This window comes from Echinococcus granulosus (genome assembly GCF_000524195.1).
Source record: "Echinococcus granulosus chromosome Unknown EG_S00010, whole genome shotgun sequence".
NCBI lineage: Eukaryota > Metazoa > Platyhelminthes > Cestoda > Cyclophyllidea > Taeniidae > Echinococcus > Echinococcus granulosus.
In genome coordinates this window covers 1,459,560-1,482,242 of record NW_020170390.1, presented here as the reverse complement: position 1 = coordinate 1,482,242, position 22,683 = coordinate 1,459,560, and the positions used below count along the sequence as shown (strand labels likewise).

The window sequence follows — 22,683 nt, the reverse complement described above, 5'->3', positions numbered from 1 at the left end:
AGCAATTCTAGCATAGTTACATGAATGGGGCAAAACGATATATTGTACGGATGTCGGTCGATAGATAAAGTAAAACGTTAAATTAAATTTCTACAAAGTAAATTTTTTTATGAAAAATATGAAAACTTGCCTAAGAAGTGGTGTAATTTTGCTAAGAGAAAACCGGAAGTCACACAAGATATATTAAAAACTGTGTTGGGCGTCTCTTTTTCAGTATCTTTGAATATGAGACTAATTTTAACCTTTGGCAATTCCTTTTCTCGCCTCGGGTGGAAAACTCTCCCCGGCACTGAGGATAACAAAATAACCCAGAACTACCCGTGACAACACTGGTATGCTCAAAATGCTTCAAAACAAAATTTGATGGCACTAAAGGACAACGATGAAAATAGGTTGACCAAAAAAGTGATGTGATACGATGGTTGTTTATCTCACTGTATCGACGAGGGGTCATAGCGGGTGAGCTGGCCTTGGGGCCATGCCAGTAGTCCAAGTACCTTCTCTATGCCGAATATATATATTCCGCCCGAGCAGTGTGTATTCTTTCGTCTTCAGGAAGGTCTCGGGACGCCACAGCAAATACTCCCGATGGTGTGTTACGCAGGTCTCAGGTCCAGCGATGCATGTAGTACTTGACCTGCGCTGGGAGTGTTGAAGAAATTCGTCAGTTCCATAATCTGCCTTTTGGTGGTTTATTCTTAATATTACTCTTTGTTAAATACTTGACAAAATAATAAGTTACGAAGGGTTGGTATACATTATGACAAATTATTCCGCCACTAGATAAATTAACTTTAGTGGAACAATGTGTTAGGCTGGAAAAAGTGGACAAATGCTCACTTCCAAAGCACAAACTAAAATTACTAAAATAATTAAACCGGGAAGTTCGTAGTACTTCTGAAGTATTTTCGCCGTTATTTTTCTCCCACCGCAACCAGACTTCTGCGTTAAGAGGATGAGGTGGATGAAAACACCATATAGGTTGCAACGCACGATTTTGCAAACGATCAGATTTTTTCTCTCCACTGGAGGCATAGGTTGCCTCCTCGATGAATAGTTGCTCCAACCTAGCAGCTTACCGCTTAGAAGGTCTACCAAAATGAACCTTTGTTGTGATTCATCTAACCAACGCTGAATGTGTGCGTTAGGCAAATAATGGAATGGTATCTTGTATTAATCCTGGACTCGTTAATTTCAGCAACAGACATAATTACAAAAGAGCTCATTACTGCTAACTACTTCATTAGGCATGGATTTAATTCCGATACACTTCTCTTGTTGTGCAGCATCTCCTTGTTTTTTCCACAAGTGCTGTTAAAACCAGCAAGAAAAATTTTTGTGGCACATATTTAGTCATTCTAAGACATGATTTTTTAAAAGCTGCGATTTTTGATAATAATTATTTTAGCTAGTAAGGGTCGCAAGATACATACTGTTTTTTCATTGGTTAGGGTTGTCGTAAAAGCCCAAAAGGTGACATGCTCTGTGAATAGTCTGGGTTGTGGCAGTTCTCTGACTCTCCAATATCTCTAAAATGGGCAATACTCCAGGTACTTCGAAAAGACGTTCCTCGATTGAAGAAGAATACACAGGAAGTGTTGGTGTGATGAGCAATCCGTATTATCCTCCAAAACGGAAGTTCATTTTACAAGCTTCTCAAGTATGACTACAAATTCCCATAGTTCACTCTACTAGGCCGTCAACGACGATGATCCTGTTGTAAGCATTCTGACAGAAGGTCACACGATTGAAGCAATCGCCAATCAACTCCGCAATTCCCGTATTCAAGATGCTCCTGAACGGCCATGTGTGTTTATGGATGTTGTTGGGAGTCCCGAATCATCGGGAGACACAACTGATGAAACACCATCACATACTACACTTCCTACCGTTTTCAAATGGGAGGGTGGTGGGAAGGAAGTGTACATAAGTGGCACATTCAACGGTTGGAAATCTAAAATTCCGATGGTCAAGAGGTGGTTTACAAATGCATAACCTCCAGATGCTTTGTTCCGGCCAATCATTTATAGCTATGCGCAGCATTTTTTGACGCGATCACATTAAGCCCTTTATGTAGTCTAATTCTCCCTACCTTTTTTTGCGTTAATGTAACTCGCGGTTTACCCATTGACAGGGTTCCAGCTACTTTTAGGTTTGTATATTGTTCGATGTGCTTGTAGCCAAACCTTATTAGTTCTTAAAAGGCTCTGTTTACGTTTTTAGAATAAGCTGGGGTTTCGCATCCCTTTTGCTTAATATTACTACTTTTATCTTCAGCAAACAGAACTTCTACACAATTATTGATCTTCCTGAGGGAGAGCATCAATACAAGTTCATTGTGGATGGTCAATGGAAACTAGGAAAGAATCAGGTCGCAGTGAATTGCATATAAGTCCTTTTCTCATTTTTATTCCCAAGGCCGATTTTTGAATTTGCTGAATTTGGTGGTGGTTCTGCATCAGTATGCCTTTTGTGCTGTTTTCTACGAATTTCCCTGATGTGTGGATAGCTATGTAACCCACGTGCTGAAGAGCATCTCTTAGTTTGATTTGTGCATCAACAGAGCAACTTTTTTGTGCTTTGTTAGTGACTCGTAACATTGGTAGCCATCATGAGAGGACATATCAGTGCACGGCAAGGATTTTTATTTTATAACTTATGGCCACCATAGGCTAAATTGGATTCGCGTGGTCTCTGTATTCATGGTTTAAACAATCTATTTTCTGTCCTCGGTGTTTTTGCATCAGATGGTTAAGGAGTAGACTTTTTCAGGTGTAGAAGTCGTCCATTATCGCCATTTTATTATAAAACTTGTCATCAGTATGGATTGCGGAATCTGGGCGAATGTCACGAAGTATGGAGTTTTACTTAGTCGACGTCTTCTCTTTGAGTGTTCACTTTTCACTGTTTAAGGCTGTGTTCTTTGTGTGCCTGATGAGTAAGGTTAGGTAAGTTTAGCTTTTCCTCCAATTCGCTTTTTGAGTGGATTTTGGTTATAAAAGTGTGCTTTTGTGCATATTTTTTTTTCAATGCCCAAGCCACACTATATTGACTTAACTAAGAACTTAGATCTTGTGAATCGCAATGGTTGTAAACAAAACGAATAGCCGCTTGTGTTTGTTTTGCAATGCTAGCTATCAACTACTCAAGCACAGAAGTTTTTCTGACGCTTAGTTATGCCTAATGAAGTGTTCGCCTTTCTCTAAGGTTTGTTTTTTACCTCTTTAAAGATAACTTACAACGATGGTTTGTTTTTGCATACGAAAAGTCTAGGTTTTTCTATTTTTATGCTCTTGTGTCCTCTTGCGCGGATACAAAAAGATCTATGTCGGTTCTGTGTTTTCTTCCCAAAAGTCAATGTTAGGTGTACCAAATTTAGAATGAGTTGAATACAAAGTGACGTTTTTCAGGAAGGAAATATGTAACGTCCCGAGACTTCCCTGAAGATGGAAGAAGGCATAATACTCGGGCAGAATATATATTCAGCGCAGAGAAGGTGTCTGGGCTACTGGCATGGCCCGAAAGGCCAGCCCACCCAGAGAGGTACAAGGGGGCTAATTCAAAGTACAAAAGTGGCGCCTCATCAATACCGAGAGATAAACCATTATCGTATTACAAATACATTAATCAATCATAAAAACGAAGAGCTTGAAGCCTCAACTCCACTCTACAATTCACTGGTCCTTCGTCGGCTTTGCCTGTTTTTCCTTGTATTCCTTTGAATCTCGAGGCCTACGCGTAGTGTTGCATACAGTAAAATTGTAGAAGATTCTGCAACTTGAGTAGAACAATGCTGATTTGCCTTTGCACCTGCTTCACGTCTGCTTTTTTGAAGTGTGGTTCCACTTTCTTTCCAATTGGTATCTCAACTACCCGCAATCCTCCACTTTTCTTGTAACTGAGTGTCTGCTTATTTTTAAGCCGATATAAATGAGCCTTTTATCGTGTTTTCTGTTGATTAGGTCTCCGAAAATAACTGGTTTGTGTGCAGATGTACGATTATTATGTATCTATTTCCCTGTTCAGTAAGGGTACCTGTTCCACCTACGCCCATTTTTCTGAAATCAGGCAGCGTACTTTCCATACGCTCTTTGAACTCGCTGCTATGGGTCAACGACACTCAGACAAAGTTTAACTAACTCTTCCATTTTCCATCCTTCAGCCAACAACAACAAGTCCAACAGGAGTACAGAACAACATCATAACGGTGAATATGTCGGACTTTGATGTGATCGAGGCGCTTACCAACATGGATGCAGTGCCGACGGGTAGTTCACCGCCTGGCGAGTACGGACAGGTGATTCCGTCCAATCCCCTTACGGGCCTGGGAGGTCCTGGGTCAGGAGTGGCTTGCGCCCCGCCCCACATCGGCGCCTCGTCCAATACTCAACCTACCGCGCTTACAACTCTTGGCGTCGACGCGAAGTCCTCCAAGCCCCCACTGCTTCCGCCCCAACTCCTTCAGGTCAGATCTTTCCCTTCCTTCTATTTTATCCGTGTATGGTTGATTCTTCAGTGTTTATGCTTCGAGGATTCCTCCGAATTGGACTGTCATGGACTACTGATACCCACTCCTTGTAGTCTTTTTGAAAGATCCCACTTTCTCTTGTTGCACGGCAAATGGTCATCCACTTTAGGAGATCCTTGATTTGATTCATTTAATTTTTAGGTATTTATAGGCTCTGTCTCTGATGGAAATCCAAGAACTAGGATTCCTCTAAGTTGAATTGACATAAAATCCTGTATTTTTTGACTAAAGAATACGCGGTTCATGTTGGATATGGATCTGTTTTACGAAATGTTCAAAAGTCTCTTGCTTTCGATCCTGGGGTGTTGATGTTTTTGGTGAAAATTCTTTAGTGTTGACTAAATTTCACGCTCCTCTGCTGTTGACAACGGATTTTACGCTGTTATGAGGGGCGTTGATCAACCTGTTTATGTTTATTTGATAAGGATTCAAGGGTCGGGGCTTTTTCGACTTTGGCTGTGCTATTTTGGTTTGATGATAAAATGGCTAGGTGCATATTCTTGACCGAGCTTATTAAGAGCGAACAATGTCTTCTGATAAGTTTATGGAATATGAATCTGCTTCCTCAGAATAAATTATTCTGTTCTCAGCTTATAACTTTGAAATGGCAAATTATCTGTCTTTTAAGGCGTCATGGTAGATTTTTTTGAGGCTTTTCAACAACCATAGAAGCTGCTCCATGCGATTGAACTGTTTCTGTTAACAGATGCAAGTAATGTAGTACTATTTCTAGATGACGTTAAAAACACATGAATAGGTAGTCTCTGTAACCATGTGGGTGCATATCAGCAAGTGGTTATCAGTGTTTGATGACCATTGTCAGAAGGCAGGTTCGAACTGTGGGTGATGTTTAATTCGGAACCACGTAATTATTCACCAGTTTTACGGTTAATTCTCGGTGTTACAGTGAATCCAAAACAGTGCATTGCCAAGGACATGCAACTTTGAATTTTTCACGATGCTGTTTGTTCATGTATTTTCCTTCAAAGAAACAGCAAACTTTTAGCATCTTTCTTTTTATCCACACCTTCAAACCTCCAATTTGCATGCGAATGAAAACATTTTCTTCACCTGCTTAAACTAAGGCACGCTATAGTGTGGATTGGTTTGATTTATTTTTTTTATGCAAGCCAGGTTCATACTATGCTACAGCTCTCGAGTTGCCGCTGTAGATTTTATAAGACGCGGGTGTCTGTAAACAGTTTTTAATGCCACGGCAAGGTTGGAAGTCCAAAATGAAGACTGGATTACGCGGTCCTACTGGCACTATACCACAATGTGTGGTGGTGTAATTCAATAAAATGCCGAATTTAGCTCTGTATTATATTATTTGAAATAATGCAATATTTGTCTCTAATGTGATGCCACATATTTTCCTATTAATATTCATGTTGTTTCAAGGAATTGTTCCAATCCCTCTGTTGAAAAATATATAATACGCGGAAACTTTCCTTTGATTTTGAAATGTCAGGCGGCTGCTTCTGGTGGATTGTCACGCCTATCGCATTCTTATACCCCCCTTTTCTTTCCCCTGCGTAGGTGATTTTGAACCGGGATACCAATGCCCAGTGTGATCCGAACCTTCTGCCTCAGCCCAATCATGTTATGCTTAACCACATGTATGCTCTTTCCATAAAGGTGAGTGCCTGTGGATTGTAATCTCCACTGATGCATGTACTAATCCCCTTGTTGTATTCAAGCCCAGTCACTCTGCTGCTGCGTACGGGATGTTGTGTTTCTTTCATAGGTGTTGATTCAGTAGATTTGCCTTAACGGTTAATTTTATTTCACTCAATGTTCGTGTCTATCTTTCTGTCAGGCAATTATCCAACACTGATCTGTTGAAGAATCGCATGTTATTTTACTATCATAATTCCTACGAAAATTCTCTAGTAAATGGGCGGATTCTTTTCTAGTTTCGATTTGCAAAATGAGTAATCGGCTATTTATTAGTATGCCAGCCTACATTGCAATGCTTTTCACACTTCATTTAGTAAAATGCTGTTAGAAATGAATTTCACTTTATATGACTTTACCTTCCTCAAACTCCCGCTACACCAAAAAAGAACTGTTTATTTGGTTGCACGAGATTTCACCCAAAAAGGGGTATGCCTCAAATGAAGGCTTTGCGCGTAAGGTACTTATCAGGTGCGTTGTTCATGTGTGTAAAATCTATTATGGCAATATTTTAGGCACAACAGCACATGAATTTCATCAACAATTTCATTGCATCTGTTTATCATCTCCATGGGGATAGTCCATTCACTTGGGAGTACATGTTATTCTTGAGAGTACTGGTAATCTTAAATCGGTTTACACTAATCAAATGGACGAATCCTTATTTCGTCGTGCTTGGTTTAATGTTTCATTGATTCTCAAGGCTTTCTGTGGGCATTAACCTATGAATTTCTAGTAAACAACTGTCAGTCCATTTTTAATATGCTGTTTAGGACGGGGTAATCGTTTTATCGGCAATATCCAGATACCGCCAAAAATTTGTCTCGACAGTTCTCTACAAGCCGATATAGAGGTGAGGCAGCGGTTCCAAGGTAAACACACCTTTATTTCAGTTACATAAACCCACTGAACTGTCTTATTAGCAGGAGTTAAATTGATTCCCTTCTGCCCGCGCCATTGTACTCAGCTTGGCTCAATGCGGACACACTATACAAATACACATCCCATTACACCACATCACACATGAAACTGTCCTATTGAAGGTACAGCGCTTTTCCATTGTACATACGCAATGAACCCTCGCCTTTCGCTTTATTCCCCTCCCTGGAATTATACTTTCCTAGCTTCATGCTGTCAATGTCTTCGCTCTTTAGTGTTGCTGCCGATAATAGCATTGTATGGTTGATTTGTTCATATTAAATCGCATTTTCTACCACTTCGGTCTGCTGCTGCTTCTTCGAGGGTAATGGGTTATTCTTTCCGCAAAGTAATTTGCAAAACAAGGGGATGTGGAGGACTGAAACATGAGGTGAGAATATGAGGTGCATTTGTCGGTACATTTATGCTGGCCTGTGGCCGCGGCGCAGCGCATATTCATGTCAGTCTAGAAGACTGACTGTACTTATTTACTACTTGCTCAACTGCTTTTTATTTAGTAGTAGTTCAAGTACCTTTAATCGAAAGACAAGAAGTGTCACTTTGAATATATCAATGGGCTGCCCTTAAAACTAAGGTATTTAAAGTGTCTGTGTTGCTAGTTTAGTGTAGAGAATACAATTAGTTTGCTACCGTATGAAACTTGCTTATGCGCGAGAGTTTACAAGTTCTGACTACAGTGTGTTGTCACTGATCAAATCATCGTCAACAGTGTAGTGACAACGAATAGTGCGTTCTGTAAAGTGCGAGCTTTACACTTCCCGTGCGCTCCGATGTAATTTTAATGAGGGTTAGTCCGTGGATTAGTCCAGTTGATTGCGATAACGAGGCACATGCCACATCTCCGATTGGGTAAAGTATTTCAGAACCCGTCTAAATCAACTTAGAGATCTCTGAATTGTATGGTCATCAATCCAGTAGATCGTGTTTAGGCCTAATTGTACGGCTTCAATTTGAAATTAAAGGTTTAATTTTAGTGGTTTCGCCTAATACGAAAGTTGCGGGTGGTTTTATGATCTACTGAATTCCAATAAACCTCTTGACAGCATAGCAATCGGCACACTTTCTGAACTCTGCGTTGATACGTCATCCGATTATCAGAATTTTCGACAAGATGCACCAATTTCTAACGCGACAGAAGCAGTACTCGACTCAATCGTCCAATAATCACAAATTATTTTAAAAACTGGATCCAATTATGATAGTAAGGAGGTGGGGGGAAGGGGGGGTGGGCGTATGTGCGTATTCGAGTGAGAGGAGCGGAGCAGCTAAGGTCAGCGAAGTACTTACTTTGCTGCTTGGGAATCAACGTCGACGCAAGGAGGCAGCCCGCATCCTGGTGGGTGCGGCACTTCCCACTCCTGACCCTCTCCTGAAACTCCTCGCGGGAGGGCAGTGACGGTCTTCCTCGTCGATGCTCCGTGCCCTACTCACCATTGCCAATTGTGTAGTCAGCTCTCTCACCTGCTTCTCGTGTCGTCGCACCAGCTCCTTTATGTTCTCGTCTTTCTTTACGATGGCCTCCTTGATTCTGAAGAAATGAAATGATTCCTTTTCTACTTGCCTACGTGAGATCCACTGGTGTCATGAATTTCAATTATAGCAAAATACTGGTCTCTTAGCCTTGATTTCACACCAAAATGTTAATTGGCTACTTCATACGTCTGCGCCCCAGTGAAAGTGCTAGTAATAATAAAATACCCGGGATTGTATAATTTATTGCTGTTGTCTATAAAAAAATAAGGATGAGGTTTTGGTCACGCCCGTGATTCTAGTCTCCATTTCATCGCAACCACTGCGAAAATTGCTCATAGATCTGTGCCTGGGGCAGCTAAAGTCTGTATTTAGTCGAAGAGAGGGTTCAAAATTGGTAGTTTACCTCTCACAGTTGTATTTTTATCAAAATCGGTGACGAATTTGCCTCTATGGGACCACCTAACAGTATCCATGAGGGATGCATCTTGATTCTATGCTCACAGGGTGGAGGCATAGCACTATGGTACATGAAGAATAATCTCAACACTGACAGAACAACTTTTGGACATAAGACCGTTATTTGCCTATGAATGAAGATAGTAAGTAATGTTAGACATTGTTGAGCTCTTGAAAAAAGCTAAGACTTCGGTTTGCACGAATACTCTCTGGTGGTGCGAAGCGACGTGGAGGACTGAACTGGAAGGAGAAACCGGAAGTGTGAGTGACTCGGGCTACTTTCTGCTGCCAGTCCTGCGCTTACGGAACACTTGACAGACAATACATAGTTCCGCTTCTGTGCATATGTGCTTACTGCTAATCTGACAAAGCAAACGTGCCACTGTAGAGGCTATGCCTTAGTGCAAGGTCTGCAGCATCGGGTTGAGAAAGACGTGGTGATCAGTAGCTCTACTTGAAAATGCCATGTTATCGTTTTTGCCCACTGCTCCTGCAAGGCGGTAGATTGGTTGCCAACAAAATCTGGCCCCTTGATCAACCAAACTGTTTTAAATGAAAATTTGGGTTGGTTGCAATGGAGAAACTATAAAAGCCATTTCCCTGGCATAATCAGAGATGTCAACTTATTTGCAAGATTTGTAAAAGACGTCAGCACCAGGAGGTGCCAAATTATTCCTTATGCTGCTACATTTGTATTAAGCATTATTGCTTTAAGTGGGAATTAAAAGTTAGTACCCACCACTTAACAAACCGGTGTAAATTTTATTTACCGTTTTTGCGATTTATGGCTATTAACACCTTTTGACAACCATTACATGTATCTGGCATATATTTGTTAGCAGTGACTTATTTCACCTAAAAGAGTAATCGCTTTGTAAAACTAGAAAAATGACCAATTTCTGTTAATTCATGGTGGTTCTGGTGGATACGTGTTTCCAGCAGTCTCACCTTTTATTGTACAAACTACAGACGAATACTTATTTTAACAAGGTAAAGATGGGTACTGTCAAGGCTGTTCTATGTAAGTTTTCCTATTTTTTTTTGACTCATCCTGTTAAGCGTATCACTAGAAGCCTGGTAAGATTAATACGTGATGAACATCTACCTAAGTCTATATTAAAAGCATTCTCTTTTGAGGTGTAACTGCGAGGTAATTATGACCTTCATATGAATTCATACTTCTAACTGACGACCAATACCGACCGCTTCAGCTGTCTGCGTAAGAAAACTTTCATACTTAAATGCACTTATAACTAAAACCAGCCACGGGTGTCATCTTCTCCATATCCAACATCAAATGAGTAGAGTAAACTACCTCTGGTGAACGGACTCCAATTCGTCGGCTGCATCTAGCTTGGCGGCCGTTAACTCTGCCTGGAGCCGGGCGACTTCGGCGCTGGCCTGTGCTCGGACCTCAGCTAATTCACGCTGTGCTTGACCCGCCTTGGCCCCTGCAGCGGCTATCTCCTCTGCCACCTCGCGGGCCACAACCTCTCTGAGTTGTTCACGTTCACCCATCAGACGCTCATTTGTCGCCCGTGTCTGTCGTGCCTCCTCCTCCACTTGAGCGAGACGCACCTTCTGACAGTTCACCTCCCCTTCCAGCTCCAGACATCGGGCCTTGCCATTGTAATAGGCGGCGATGGAAATAAGATTATCGAATCAGCTTGGTCCAGTACCTCTTCATCCGGCCGTATGATTTGAACTTAGTAACTACGCTGCTGTAAGTCAGCTTCAAAGTCTCTCGGCTGCACAACTAACTCATGGAATTGCCGCGGATAAAACCATGATTGACTGCAGAGAACGTGGCTTTATTAAAACGGAATTGTGGCGCAATGCCTTCGATAGTCTACAGTCACAAAAAAAACACTTCATACGTCAGGGCCAGAGCCCTACAGTTTGAATAAAATCTACCTTATGCTATGACGCAGCGTCTTGGCAACACGAATCATGATCTGGCATCAAATGTGCTGACCTCCACGATTTAACAAGCAGTGGCTCTGACCTTACATGCTCTTCTCTATAAAGATTGCACAAGATTTGCTCTAGCACCCTTTAGAGAATAACTGGCCAATGGTTTAACCGCTCTTTACCTCATAATCACGCACCCTCGACTCATACAATACAGCCAACCCATACCTCTTTTACTAAGGCTTTTGAGGCATCGTGCATTTGCGAATCTTTGATGGTTAAAATTGCTTTAATGTGGGTCCCTAAAAAGCTACTTTTGGTGTTGACTGCGCCCTTAGAGCACTACCCATCTGATGCGCCACTTCAGTTAATCTGTTAAGGTACAAATAAAACACCTCCAGCACGCTCATTTGACCTTGAATTCGTGAGTGAAACCCGCCGAATGGCATTAGCGATTGGAGCACAGAAGAGGCCATCACTTGCAAAAAAATCCGGGTAAAACAGGAAGGCGGCAACATTTAAAGACAGTCAGGCCTAACAAGCAGTCCATTTGGTTGTCGGTCTGAGGAGAAAGTGATCAGTCTCCTCATGCTTGTTTTACTTCTGCAGTCGCGCCCGTTCAACCATTACAGTGAGTAACTTATTTATTATGGGTTAAGAACTACTGGAATTTTAAGCAAAGGCCGCGTAGTGTTTTACACCTGGATAAAATCCAGAGAGGAAACACCTCTCCTGTGGAAAACTCAATACCAGAAAAGAAGCCTCTCAGCCTTTTGGAATTGCTGAAGCATCCGTTTCCACCTGTGCAGATGTCGTCATAGGTATCCTGTATTATGGGCCAAAATTTCACACCTCGAAAAAGCGGTGAAAAACAAATGCGTTCAAAAATATTCCATCCTAGTCGACCTTAGCACCTGGTATTACTCAGGAGTTCGGTAGCACAACGAAACGAGTTGCACCGATAATGTATAAGGACAAATTTGTAAAATAAATACAAAAAGTAAAATGAACTGGTGCCAATAATAAATCTAATGCGGACCAACGTTAAGGCTTCATTGTCGTTCAAAATATAGTCTCTTCTAAAAGTAGAGGATTTATTTGAAGAAGAAATTGGAGCGAAAAGTACAGACTTGAGATTTGAATAACAAATCACTGTATAGTGGGAAAATAGCTATTTAGGTAGAGGCCGATTACTTTTTACCTTTCATACTGGCGATATTTCCCGACACTTGCTTAATAGTGGTAATAACCCTAAATCACATGGCACCATTGACAAGCATTGTCTCTAGCATAGGCAGCGCGTCGCTTACTTCATATCCTAGATGTCTACAGGTGTTAAGTGATTGGCAAGAGGGTGGCACTTAGTGACAGACCCTGGAGATAAAACTGTGAAAGGGGAAAAACCAGCATGCTACAAGCCATATTTTGAATTTGGAACGGAAGTGCTCACCCGGAGCTGGTTGTACTTCTCGTTTGCTTGCCGTTCAGCTGCTTCTAGGTCGTCGATATCCTTTTGGTGTTTTTCTTTCATTCTTCTAATAAAAATTGCAGGTTAAAATGTACAAACCACAATCTTTACACTTCTCAACGGGGATTGGTAAAGCTAGTAATTAAAGGGGCTGTAGGGTCACTTGAAAAATCATGCCACGCCTATAGGATAGCCCTTGTGATTTATATGTGCTAAAATTTCGCTTGACATGTTCGTTAGCTGGTACCATAATGTGTATGAAATAGTTTCCTAGAGCGCATAAACAAAGGCTCTTTTGAAGCATGGCCCTGATAAAAACGGCGTTAGTAGCATTGGAAACACTGGGACATGCTCTTTTAAACCTCTAGCTCATTCGTCGCTCGCCATGTAGGCGTTGCTACTGAAAATGGAAATAAGGTATTAATTATTAGTTGTGGCTCCATATCTGCAAGCATGGTTCAGGATCGCAATCGCTGAAGGATGGTACACTATTGTGTATTACAAGTACAAGCCAATATACACAAGGTCATACCGTATGACGATTCACCGTTGACCCCAGGTAGTACTCGCTACTTTGAGAGTTCGTATGATGTTAACACACATTTCATTATTTAACTTATTTGCCTCATTAATGAGTTAAGATGATCTAGAGCCTTAACCTCCACTTGATTCTGCTTATAATTAGCATTCACTCGGGTTAAAGAAAATCCGAAATATGGTGTGATACAGGTCTTAAGTATACTGTAATGCGAACCCCGAATTTCTCTCAAGCCTAAGCCACGCATAACATTGTTGCTTCCCGTGGTAGGAAACGACTCCATTGAGTCGTGCGACTCAGTCCCAGTCTCGCAACTCTACTCGCGTAAAGAAGTCGCCTAGTCCATTTGAAAACCTAACCTCACTAATAGTCCAAATGGCTTCCAAATTGCCTTGACTTTAGGTTGTGTGATAAGTTGCGTCTCACACGATTACATTACTAATGCCGAGGAAGTAAAACATTGTTGGACTATTCAAATGATGATCAGACCGCTAAATGAAACGACAATGCAAAATCACGAATACAAGAGTGGACGCATAGTTAGCCTCCTTTTCTTCTAAGAGAATTGTTAATTGTTCCCCCACAGTCGATATGGCACATCAGGGGCTTTTCCGTTTTTAAACTGAGATAGGAACAATTGAATTTACTAAGAGTCCGCAAATAAGCATTAATTTGAAGGTTAAAATCAGCGAGCTGAGAGCTCACTTTATTCTCTCCTGAGCACTGCTTTCAGCCTCCTCACGTGAGAGAGTCGCTTCCGCCTCCAGTCGCTGGACAACAGCCTCCAGCTGCCGATCTCGCTCCTTCCGTAGCCTCTCAATAATTTCGCGTTCACGCTCCTGAAAATCCGACTTAAGTTGGGTACGCACCGTCTCTTCAACACCCTTTTTGTCACTCTCCAGTTGAGACTGCAGCTTTTCTAGTTGTAACTAAAGGGAAAAAGGCTTCAACATCCTGCGCATCAACGCCTCTGCATTGCTGAACTCATATGGATAAACCGTTTACCTACTGACCACAATCACCCTAACGGTTGGACTATTCGTCGACTCATTATTTTATCAACTTGTAAATAGCAAAAGTCTGAAAAGTGGTTTCTTACCGCGTATTCACTTTCTAGCGCCTTTTTGACCCGCGCCACTTCGTGAAGACTCCGCTGATTGGCCTCAGAGAGGGCAGTATTTAGCTGGTTGATTTTTTCCTCCAATTCAGTACGTTCTCGAGTCATCAGGGTTATCAGGCGATCCTTCTCCTCGGATGCATCCTTCAGCAACTTCTTCCTTAGCCCATCCCAAACTCGTCGCTCCTCTGCCATTAGGGCATCGTACCTGAGGTTGAAGGCAGCATTCTTAGGAATGAATTTGATGCACTGAAAAGAGCTGATAAAGCCCTGAAAACCATGCCACAAAATAGTCAATAAATTTCTTTTCGATTGTGAACAGATTTATTTTTTACGAACCACCAATTTTCTTTCCTCGACAGAGTTTCTACTTCCTATATAAGTACAATTATGAGGAATTAATGCTTAGCACAAGCAGTTTAAGCGCTTCCAATTAAATATATTTGAGAGCCTTAAAAATCAAAGGTGTGTTTGTTTGCAGAATTGTGACAACGAATGCCTCTGTAAGCTTGAGACCAGTTTTTGACTGTGCCCCATACTGTAGTAAAAGAAACCACTAAAATCCTTCTGAGTCCTAGTTTCAGCTACGAAGTTTTTTATCTTTCCTTGGAAAAAAAAAGCGCATTACCGCCAAACGGGCGATGGCATTAGCAACCCAGTTTCTGTTAGCCCAGACGTCACGTGGAGTTTCGGTGGGGGTGACTAAGTCACCGTCTGCCTACGTCAGCATGGGTGTAGTCGCGACAACACCCAACATAACGCGCCACTCAAAAATGGACTACGACAACACCAAAGTGAAAAATGAATAACTTAACTTTAGTAATCTGGCTTGAGAACATTAAGACAGCCAATTCAAGGCATGTGAATGCCCTTAGGGCACCATCTCAAGTAGGGAAGGCGGTCTACCTTTCGGTTACCAGTTTTCTCTCCTGAAGGCAGATCTCCTCTCGTTCTCTGCTGAACCTCGAGCGCAATTCCTCCAGCTTCTGTGAGTAGCTTTCGAAAGCTCGAGCATCCGCCGCTTCCAAGTCCTCCTTGTAGAGGCGTTTCATCTCCTCCAGCTCCTCTTTGTGGTTCAGCATCAGACGCTGAATCTCGCGCTCCACGCCCTTCATAGTCAGCTCCTGAATAATAAATGGGTTAGCGTTCTTGCCTCCACTCTCCTCTACCAAAGACTTTTCCATTCCTCCTGTAGGTAAGTCTACTAAATCATGTGAAACATTTTACATGATTTCAAAGATTAGGAGTTCTTCAAATAGGAACTTCTGGGACTTTCTAGAAGAAAAGTAAGCTTATCAGTTGTTGTTGTTGTTGTTAAAATATTTAACTTTTAGGTGCTATTGACATATCTTTGTAGTAGAGAGGACAACTAGACCAAGTTCTCCACTCATGAGTTAATGCCAAGCACGTGGGATCACACCTCTTACCAGATTTGTCACGGGATGTCAAACATTCTAATTGAGATTCAAATCGTACAAATAAGTTTTATTTAAAGAAATGTGAATTGGTGCTTTTAAAGTCAAGATTCAGCAGCGTGCTTCAACCATAATTTTTCCCACTGCTCACTTTATTTTTCCAAGAATCTCGATGAAATCTCAAAACAATACATTGAATATTAATTGGAGCCTATTACCCCTACTCTTCGTATGTCCAGAGTTCAAGCACCAATGGGAGTGCTTGGTACATGTTCACGGGTCAAGAATGTCCCACATCAGATCGCAACACGTTTGCTCACCTTGATAGCCTTTGTTTTCGCTGCCTCCCACCGCTCGCGTTTTATCTTCTCTGCCGCAGCCGCTTTTGCTTCAACCTTTTTCAGCTCCACTTTATGACTGGAAGGAGGGAAATAAAATTGTGTTTTTTACTCACTCCACTAACAACTAGCATCGTGTCAATGCCACCGATGTAAAGCAATGGAATGGAGTTGCGTCTTGGTAATCCAATTTTCGGAAACCCTGTGCATAGATTGAGTAGTGTAGTCACAAAATAAAAAAATATCACTAAATAATGCTCCACTCGCATTGCTTTGAGTTAATAAGAGTTTTCCACATTTCCATTCATTACTGTTGTTGGAAGACAGCGATTACTTGAAGCTGAAACATAAATATAATGTCAGTATCGAATTCAACACACTGTCCTCACGTTCGTTTTCCGTATAGACTTCTTTGCAGTTAATTGGCAACTCGCAAATGTCAGAGTAAATGTATTAGTCCCCGTTAAAGTGGGTTAGTTTGGACCCACTTTCTTCTATTTCTAACCATTTAATATAACTATATTTGTTAAAACGTTTACATTTAAAAAAAAGATAGTGGATTTGCAGCTGATAAGTAAAATCTCCGCATCGGGAGGGAAAAAGAAATCGTACTTCTCCTCCAGGAGCTTTTGCTTGGCTAGCGCCTTTTCGGAGATCTGGCGCATGCTGGCAACCAACTTGTCACATTGTTCTGTCAGTGCCTTCTTTTCCGCAATGAGCTCATCAATCAGACGGTAGTTCTTCTCCAGCTTCACCTCGTACTCATCACGGAGGCGCTTCTCACAGTCTCTCAGCGCGCTCTCCACTTCCACCGCCTTCTGCTTCTGTAGGCGGTGACTCTCCTCAGTCGACTGAATGACTGGTGGCGACCGCCCCGGAATAGGCTATAAAAGTAAAATCGGTACTTTGAAAAGCTCAAGCTCCGTATGTAGTGCCTATACCTGTAGACTCAATCTCGAACTATCTCGGCCTGGGGCCTAGTTCAAATACCCTAACTAAATGCATGTCTGTTACATGCTAGGTAGCAACAATATTTATTTAACTGTGTTAAGAAATATAATAAGTCAAAGGATTAGTGATCCTTGCTGTTATGTTATCTGAAAATAATTGGATACCCTGTCTCTCTTATGGTGGAAATCACTTAACCAGCAATGAAGTGCCTCATTAACAGACTTTAAAACTATTTGTGAAGAAAAACCACCATTACGACTATAAAAAACGATAGTAAGGAAGAGGCACGCTTCAAACGAAAAACGATGCTTTTTGTTGTATGAGGTAAGTAGCCAATCCTTTTACAAATAACATATTACATCTAAATTACTTGCCTACCTCCACGAAGTAACATCATTCGTTTTAATGCACCGTCATAGCCAAATACACCGGTTGTTTTTTTGCTTTAACATGCGAGGTAAGGTTATAAGGTTGCTCTGCTCGTTTAGATACATTCCATCAAAATTATGCATCTATCTATGCAACTTGTGTACCCAATGAGAAGTATTAAATTACAGCATCCATCACCTGTGTTTCGAGTAGAAATGAATTTGAATGGTGCTTGAATTAATGTTGCGTGTGATTTGTTACTGAAAGGACCATACTTATGAATTCGATCCTGGAACAATGTGACTCAACATTGAGAGAAACAATAAAATGTGCCGAAGTTTTGAATGGATTAGCACCCTTGCTTCGAAATATGATATAGGCCAAAGTATGTCCTAATACTTTGAAATCTAATGGACTTATAATCCACCTGGATACATTTATATTTGTTAATCAAAACATCTATTTATACATTGTTGTGGTGAGGAAGTAATGCAATCAAAGCTGGATGCTTGGATTAAGATACACCTTACCTTCATTATGTCAATGTCATTTCATCAGTCATTGAGACGTTTAACATGTAATATTTGTTATCCTAGCACATTTTAAAAGATGTTAACGTATTTGTCCCCAACTGCCATGGAGAGGTAGAAAAGAAAATTGTCAAAGGTAGGGAGCTTTTGAAAAAATCGGAACACTTTGGTGTTGCACACGGGGACTCGACCTGCTGACTTAGCTGTTTCAGGCACCGCGATTTTCCGACTAACTCGGACAGCATGTCGCATGACTTACAACAACTTGGACACTGCTTTATTGCTCACATTTCCTTTCGTGACCGCATCTACGCGGTCCAATTTCATAGCCGCCTGACCGTTAGCACGGGTGTCGATGCTAAGTTAACTTGAACTCCTTACATTCAAGAAAACAAAGTAGGATTTATGAAGATAAGCATCTAGCAAGTGTTTTCATCTGAAACGCATTCGTATAAAGTGGTTTCACCAGGACACAAAACTATTACATTTGGGAATATTTTACTTCTCAAGTTTACCATTTCATTTATGCAAATCGTGCATTCCCGACTGCATTAAAATTACATAAAGTAAGGTAGGTGCTGCCGTTCCGAACGGAAACATCTGACCTTAGTTTTTCTCTCTGCGGCCAACACCGTAGCAGAATGGCCTGCTAGGCAGGAGTGTATTATTGTAAATTTTTTTATCCTCTAAAGTAAACATTTCTCTTTGCGCAAGCATTTCACTGCAGACACGCAAAGTCAAGATTAGGAGAGATTAAATGCCGTGCAAGAAAGGTGATTTATTCAGGGCCTCCGTGGTAGGTAGAAAGTGCTAATTTTTCTGTCTTTGGCCGATAAATATGATAATGATAAAAAATCACAATTCATAACTTGAAGTAACACAAACGAATTAATGAAGTATCACAGGCATGCCCGACACATCCAATTCGCCACAATCATAAGCTGCTTTTAAGTTAACTTTTTAGAGGAGAGATAGGTTGGTTTAAGCGTGGCATTCCTGCACGCTTATGCAGCTACTTTTGGTAAACTCACAACGTCTTTTGAGGCCACATCCGAACAAGTTGGTGTGTCAAGGCTTTCATTCAAGTCAAAGGTCTCTTCACCGATGGCGAGCGCTTCCCCCTCGCAGTCAGTTATCGCTACTACTTTATCTTCCGGCACCCCACAGTTTCCATCTTCCTGTCGCAGTATGCACATTTGCCTTGGTGTTAAAATAGGTGTGCCGACATAGCCATCCCCCTTCAGATCCAACGAACCACTATAAAGCGCAACGCAGTAAGTCTACTTATAACTTATTAGTAAAGAGATAGCGTGTCATTACCGACTCACGCATTTAAATGGGAGTACCTTGCCTTAGCTACGGATTCGACGTCAGAAAGTGTCTTGAGCGATTCATTTAGTTGATCCATTATTGTCCTTGGAGTCACGGAACGTTCAACCGCAATTGTGAGGGCCTCTTTACCCTTTTTATTCCTTTGCATTGAGAGAGATTGAACTTCCGTAAGCAACTGGTTTATCTTACATACTAGAGAGATTGAAATATCCGGTTTTAAAATGAGGTTTTAGAAGTGCTATACCTTCATCTTTACTTAGCGATCAAAATTGGAGAGAAAATTAGTAATACATTTAATAACTTTGACGAATTGAATGACTCAAGCAAGTCTAACAATTTGGACATGTATACTATGCGCTTAATGCTCTAAGCTTGGGTTTGCCTTACAGGTCTGGGAGCATTCAAACTGTTGAGCTGGTCCCTCTCCATTATGCAGCACGAGTTCCGATTGAACAGTACCGAGTTTTTCAAGGTCCAACATTATTGCTGACATAAGATTTGTCGTTTCCTGATTTCGCTTAGCGGACTCCAAGCTCGCATCATTTGAATCCTTTCGAGTGGGTTTTAAAATGTTCCAGTCATTATGATTGAGTAAAGTGAAGTAAGTGCCTTACGTCTGTGCCAATAATTTGTTCTAACTTTGATTCACTACGTTTTTAATGCCTCAGCTTTGATTCAATCATGTGTAAAAATATTATTAGTATATATACATGCATCTATGTATACATATATATATCGCATGTGTATTTGTATCAGAAAAGATCATCATTTATTCGTGTTGTACTGCTTTACAAGTGCTTGAAGTTAGCGATTAACTAGCTAGAGATTAAGTAGTTTTAGCTGTTTTCAGTAGAAAGCACAGTGTATAACTAAGTTACCCTTCAAGATTAACTTCATTTTTTAGACAAAAACATCTGAATATATCGAAATTGAATACCAAAAAGGCAGATAATATACCGTTGCCTTATGTTTTTTATCGTATTTAGATGGTCTAGTCTCTGTTGTAGATGCAGTAGGTCCTTTGAATGTCCTGGAGTGTGAATATGAACCGGCATCCGCACTGCACCGAACAAACTATGGTGAGAAAAAATATATGCATAAACAGTGAAAGGCAATATTGCATGATGATCTATTAAAATGTACTTAAAGCTAGTTGACTCTTCCGGTAAAGTAGTTACAAAGGAAAAAACATCTCATTTGGATAAATCAAATTGAAAATGAAACCGCTCGCTGGAGCCAGAGCTGTACATGTAAGAAAAAAAAGACAAAAAGACTTTTCCATGAAGCCTTCTGGTCGGGTCAAATGACCTAAAGCACAGCAAAGATATTGTCTACATCCTCGCAGAATAAATTTCTATAGCCATCTTTTTTAAATTTTTCTTTTAATCACACCGCCAAAAATTGTGGTGTTTAACAGTTTTGCCCCAGAACTTTCCAAAGAACAAATAGGCATGGTAACTAAGACTACCTATTATGCTGTACATTTTGTCCCGCAACTACCACCAAAAAGTAAATAATAACAGATATACCAGTTCGGAGCCCTTCAATTTTTTTATAAAACGGGTAGCAATCCTAGGCGATCGAATAGCGCGACTTCTTAAGAGAGTGCTTTGTTTTATGGAAGCGGAGCGGTTGAGTATTCGTTTCTTTTGATCAGCAAACAATATGCCCAATGCAGCTTTTTCGAGCTTTTGACATTGCAAGATTTTTCGCCACCAAGCCTGAATTTTAAGTGCTGCTCTTAATGTCTTTTCCATGTGATCCGGTCCATCCACCATCCTGTCTAGTGACAAATCTTTGGCGGCTATTAATTTTCATCGACAAATAAGAAATTGTATATTAGAGACTAAAATCGCATAAGTTCATAAATAGCGTTTACCTTCGTCATGACATTAAGGCCACTTTAAAATCAGAACCTTTTGTAAGCAACTATTTTAAAATATGTAAATCCATTAAATATCTGACTTATTACTACAAAATTAACGGTATGACCTAACAGCTAAAAATCCTTATATTAAAAGCTGCATTGTATTTATAGTTTAAAGACATTGCCACACTTTATACCAACAAATCAAAATGAATAAGTCAATATTATCCCAGAAAAGCTACTTGCTTTCTACTTTGTTCGATTTCTGGCAGGGGAATTCAATCGAGTTAGCTACTTCTGGTAGAGAATTGTTCACATTACTTTGATGTCTCATCGTGCAATAAGAGGTAGAAGAACCACTCCTAGTTTTGAATGTCTCACATTCTGGCTTTTCTGTAATCTAAAAATTTTAAATAAATAAAAATGTAGGAAAATGCAGCAGGTTTTAATGTTATCTTGGCAATTAATTTGTTGTAAACCAACAGAACCATTCGGAAAAAATCAGTTAAACTTAAAACAAAAAAAACCTACCAAACCAAAATCAAAGTCACTCCAACCATTAGAGAGCGTCAAACAGCAACTACTACCAGGACTGCCAAATGAGTCAACTAATAGAGGTGTGTTCAAGGCGATATTTATATATGGCGAGGTTAGCGAAATAGAAATACCAGGTGGATTGGTGGGAGTGTTATGCTTAAAAAAACATAATAGTCAAAGTCAGTGTCATTGGTGTACTGTATAATTTAGCAAAAGCTTAAAAAGAGGGATTAGAAATCACATACACCGGAGCGTTGAAATCACGATAAATATACGTATGTACATCCTAGGTGTTTGCCAATCTTTTGTGGTAAAAATCAACAAAAACTTGCTCTACATAATTTAAAAAAACCATACGAACAAAGCAAATCGCGCTAATAGCCATTAAATTAACAGATTAGGTCCATTTTACTATAAATTTAAAATTTTGCAATTGAATAGATTCTAAGGCAAACATTGAATAAAAATGTCAAATATGCGTGCGCACAGCTTTTTACCTTAAAAAATTTCACTCAAAGGCAGAGATTTGACTTAATTTTATTATAAATTCTTATTACAAATATCAAGATTTTGACCTACAACTTCACAACCTGTGGGGTCCTGAGAATCCAGTTCCATAATTTAAAAAAAGAGAAGCTAGCAATACGTTTTGCGCACAATGTGGTATTTCATTCACTTTATCATACACTTGAAATCCTCTTAAATTATATGTTTACGCTACTTTCGGCAGAATGCGTCACTCTATAAAACGCGGCGATTGCGGGAGGATGGAAAGACAGAACGTGAAAGGTATAAACAAAAGAGCTAAAATAATTGTAGCCTTATATTTACAAAATGAAAAAATTGGCAAAACAAAGAGGCTAAAGGCAATTACAATGATTGCAAAATTATATTTTTAAGGGCGGTACACTCGGTACTTGGCACCTCAAGCATGCACATTAACGTGCATATAAAATTTCAATAACCCTATATCGTTGCCAAAAGGCACACTAGTGCAAAGATAGCTTTAAATTTCTAGTCAGTAAGGCTTTCGCTGCGCTGTCTGGTAAAAACCACAGTTTTTGCCACGCTATTGCATTTCTTCCGAAATCATTTTTTGCCGGTGCATATAGCAAAAGCAGGACCTATATGGAATTTAACTTATGCCAAGTTTTTAAATGCTCGTAATATTATTTAAATTTATTAAGTAATGCGGATTTAACACTTTTTAAAATTGTGTGGTAAATTTGGGTTGTTT

The 22,683-nt window shown here is 40.4% G+C and overlaps 2 protein-coding genes across 2 annotated transcripts; one reads left to right on the top strand and one right to left on the bottom strand. All coding sequences in view use genetic code 11, as the record gives it.

The window, feature by feature from the left end:
- Window positions 1–1,534: 1,534 nt before the first annotated feature.
- On the top strand, window positions 1,535–7,056 carry EGR_02359 (5'-AMP-activated protein kinase subunit beta-1; the record flags this gene model as incomplete). The annotated part of the gene is made up of 6 exons (XM_024491608.1): window positions 1,535–1,660; window positions 1,696–1,976; window positions 2,278–2,377; window positions 4,163–4,465; window positions 6,068–6,166; window positions 6,979–7,056. 6 exons carry the CDS (start codon window positions 1,535–1,537, stop codon window positions 7,054–7,056), a joined length of 987 nt encoding a protein of 328 aa, XP_024354114.1.
- Window positions 7,057–7,815: 759 nt separating this feature from the next.
- On the bottom strand, window positions 7,816–19,190 carry EGR_02358 (5-azacytidine-induced protein; the record flags this gene model as incomplete). The annotated part of the gene is made up of 13 exons (XM_024491607.1): window positions 7,816–7,877; window positions 8,432–8,567; window positions 8,606–8,672; window positions 10,389–10,693; window positions 12,435–12,519; window positions 13,696–13,919; window positions 14,090–14,377; window positions 14,736–14,825; window positions 15,025–15,231; window positions 15,843–15,939; window positions 16,473–16,744; window positions 18,742–18,967; window positions 19,039–19,190. 13 exons carry the CDS (start codon window positions 19,188–19,190, stop codon window positions 7,816–7,818), a joined length of 2,211 nt encoding a protein of 736 aa, XP_024354113.1.
- Window positions 19,191–22,683: the final 3,493 nt, after the last annotated feature.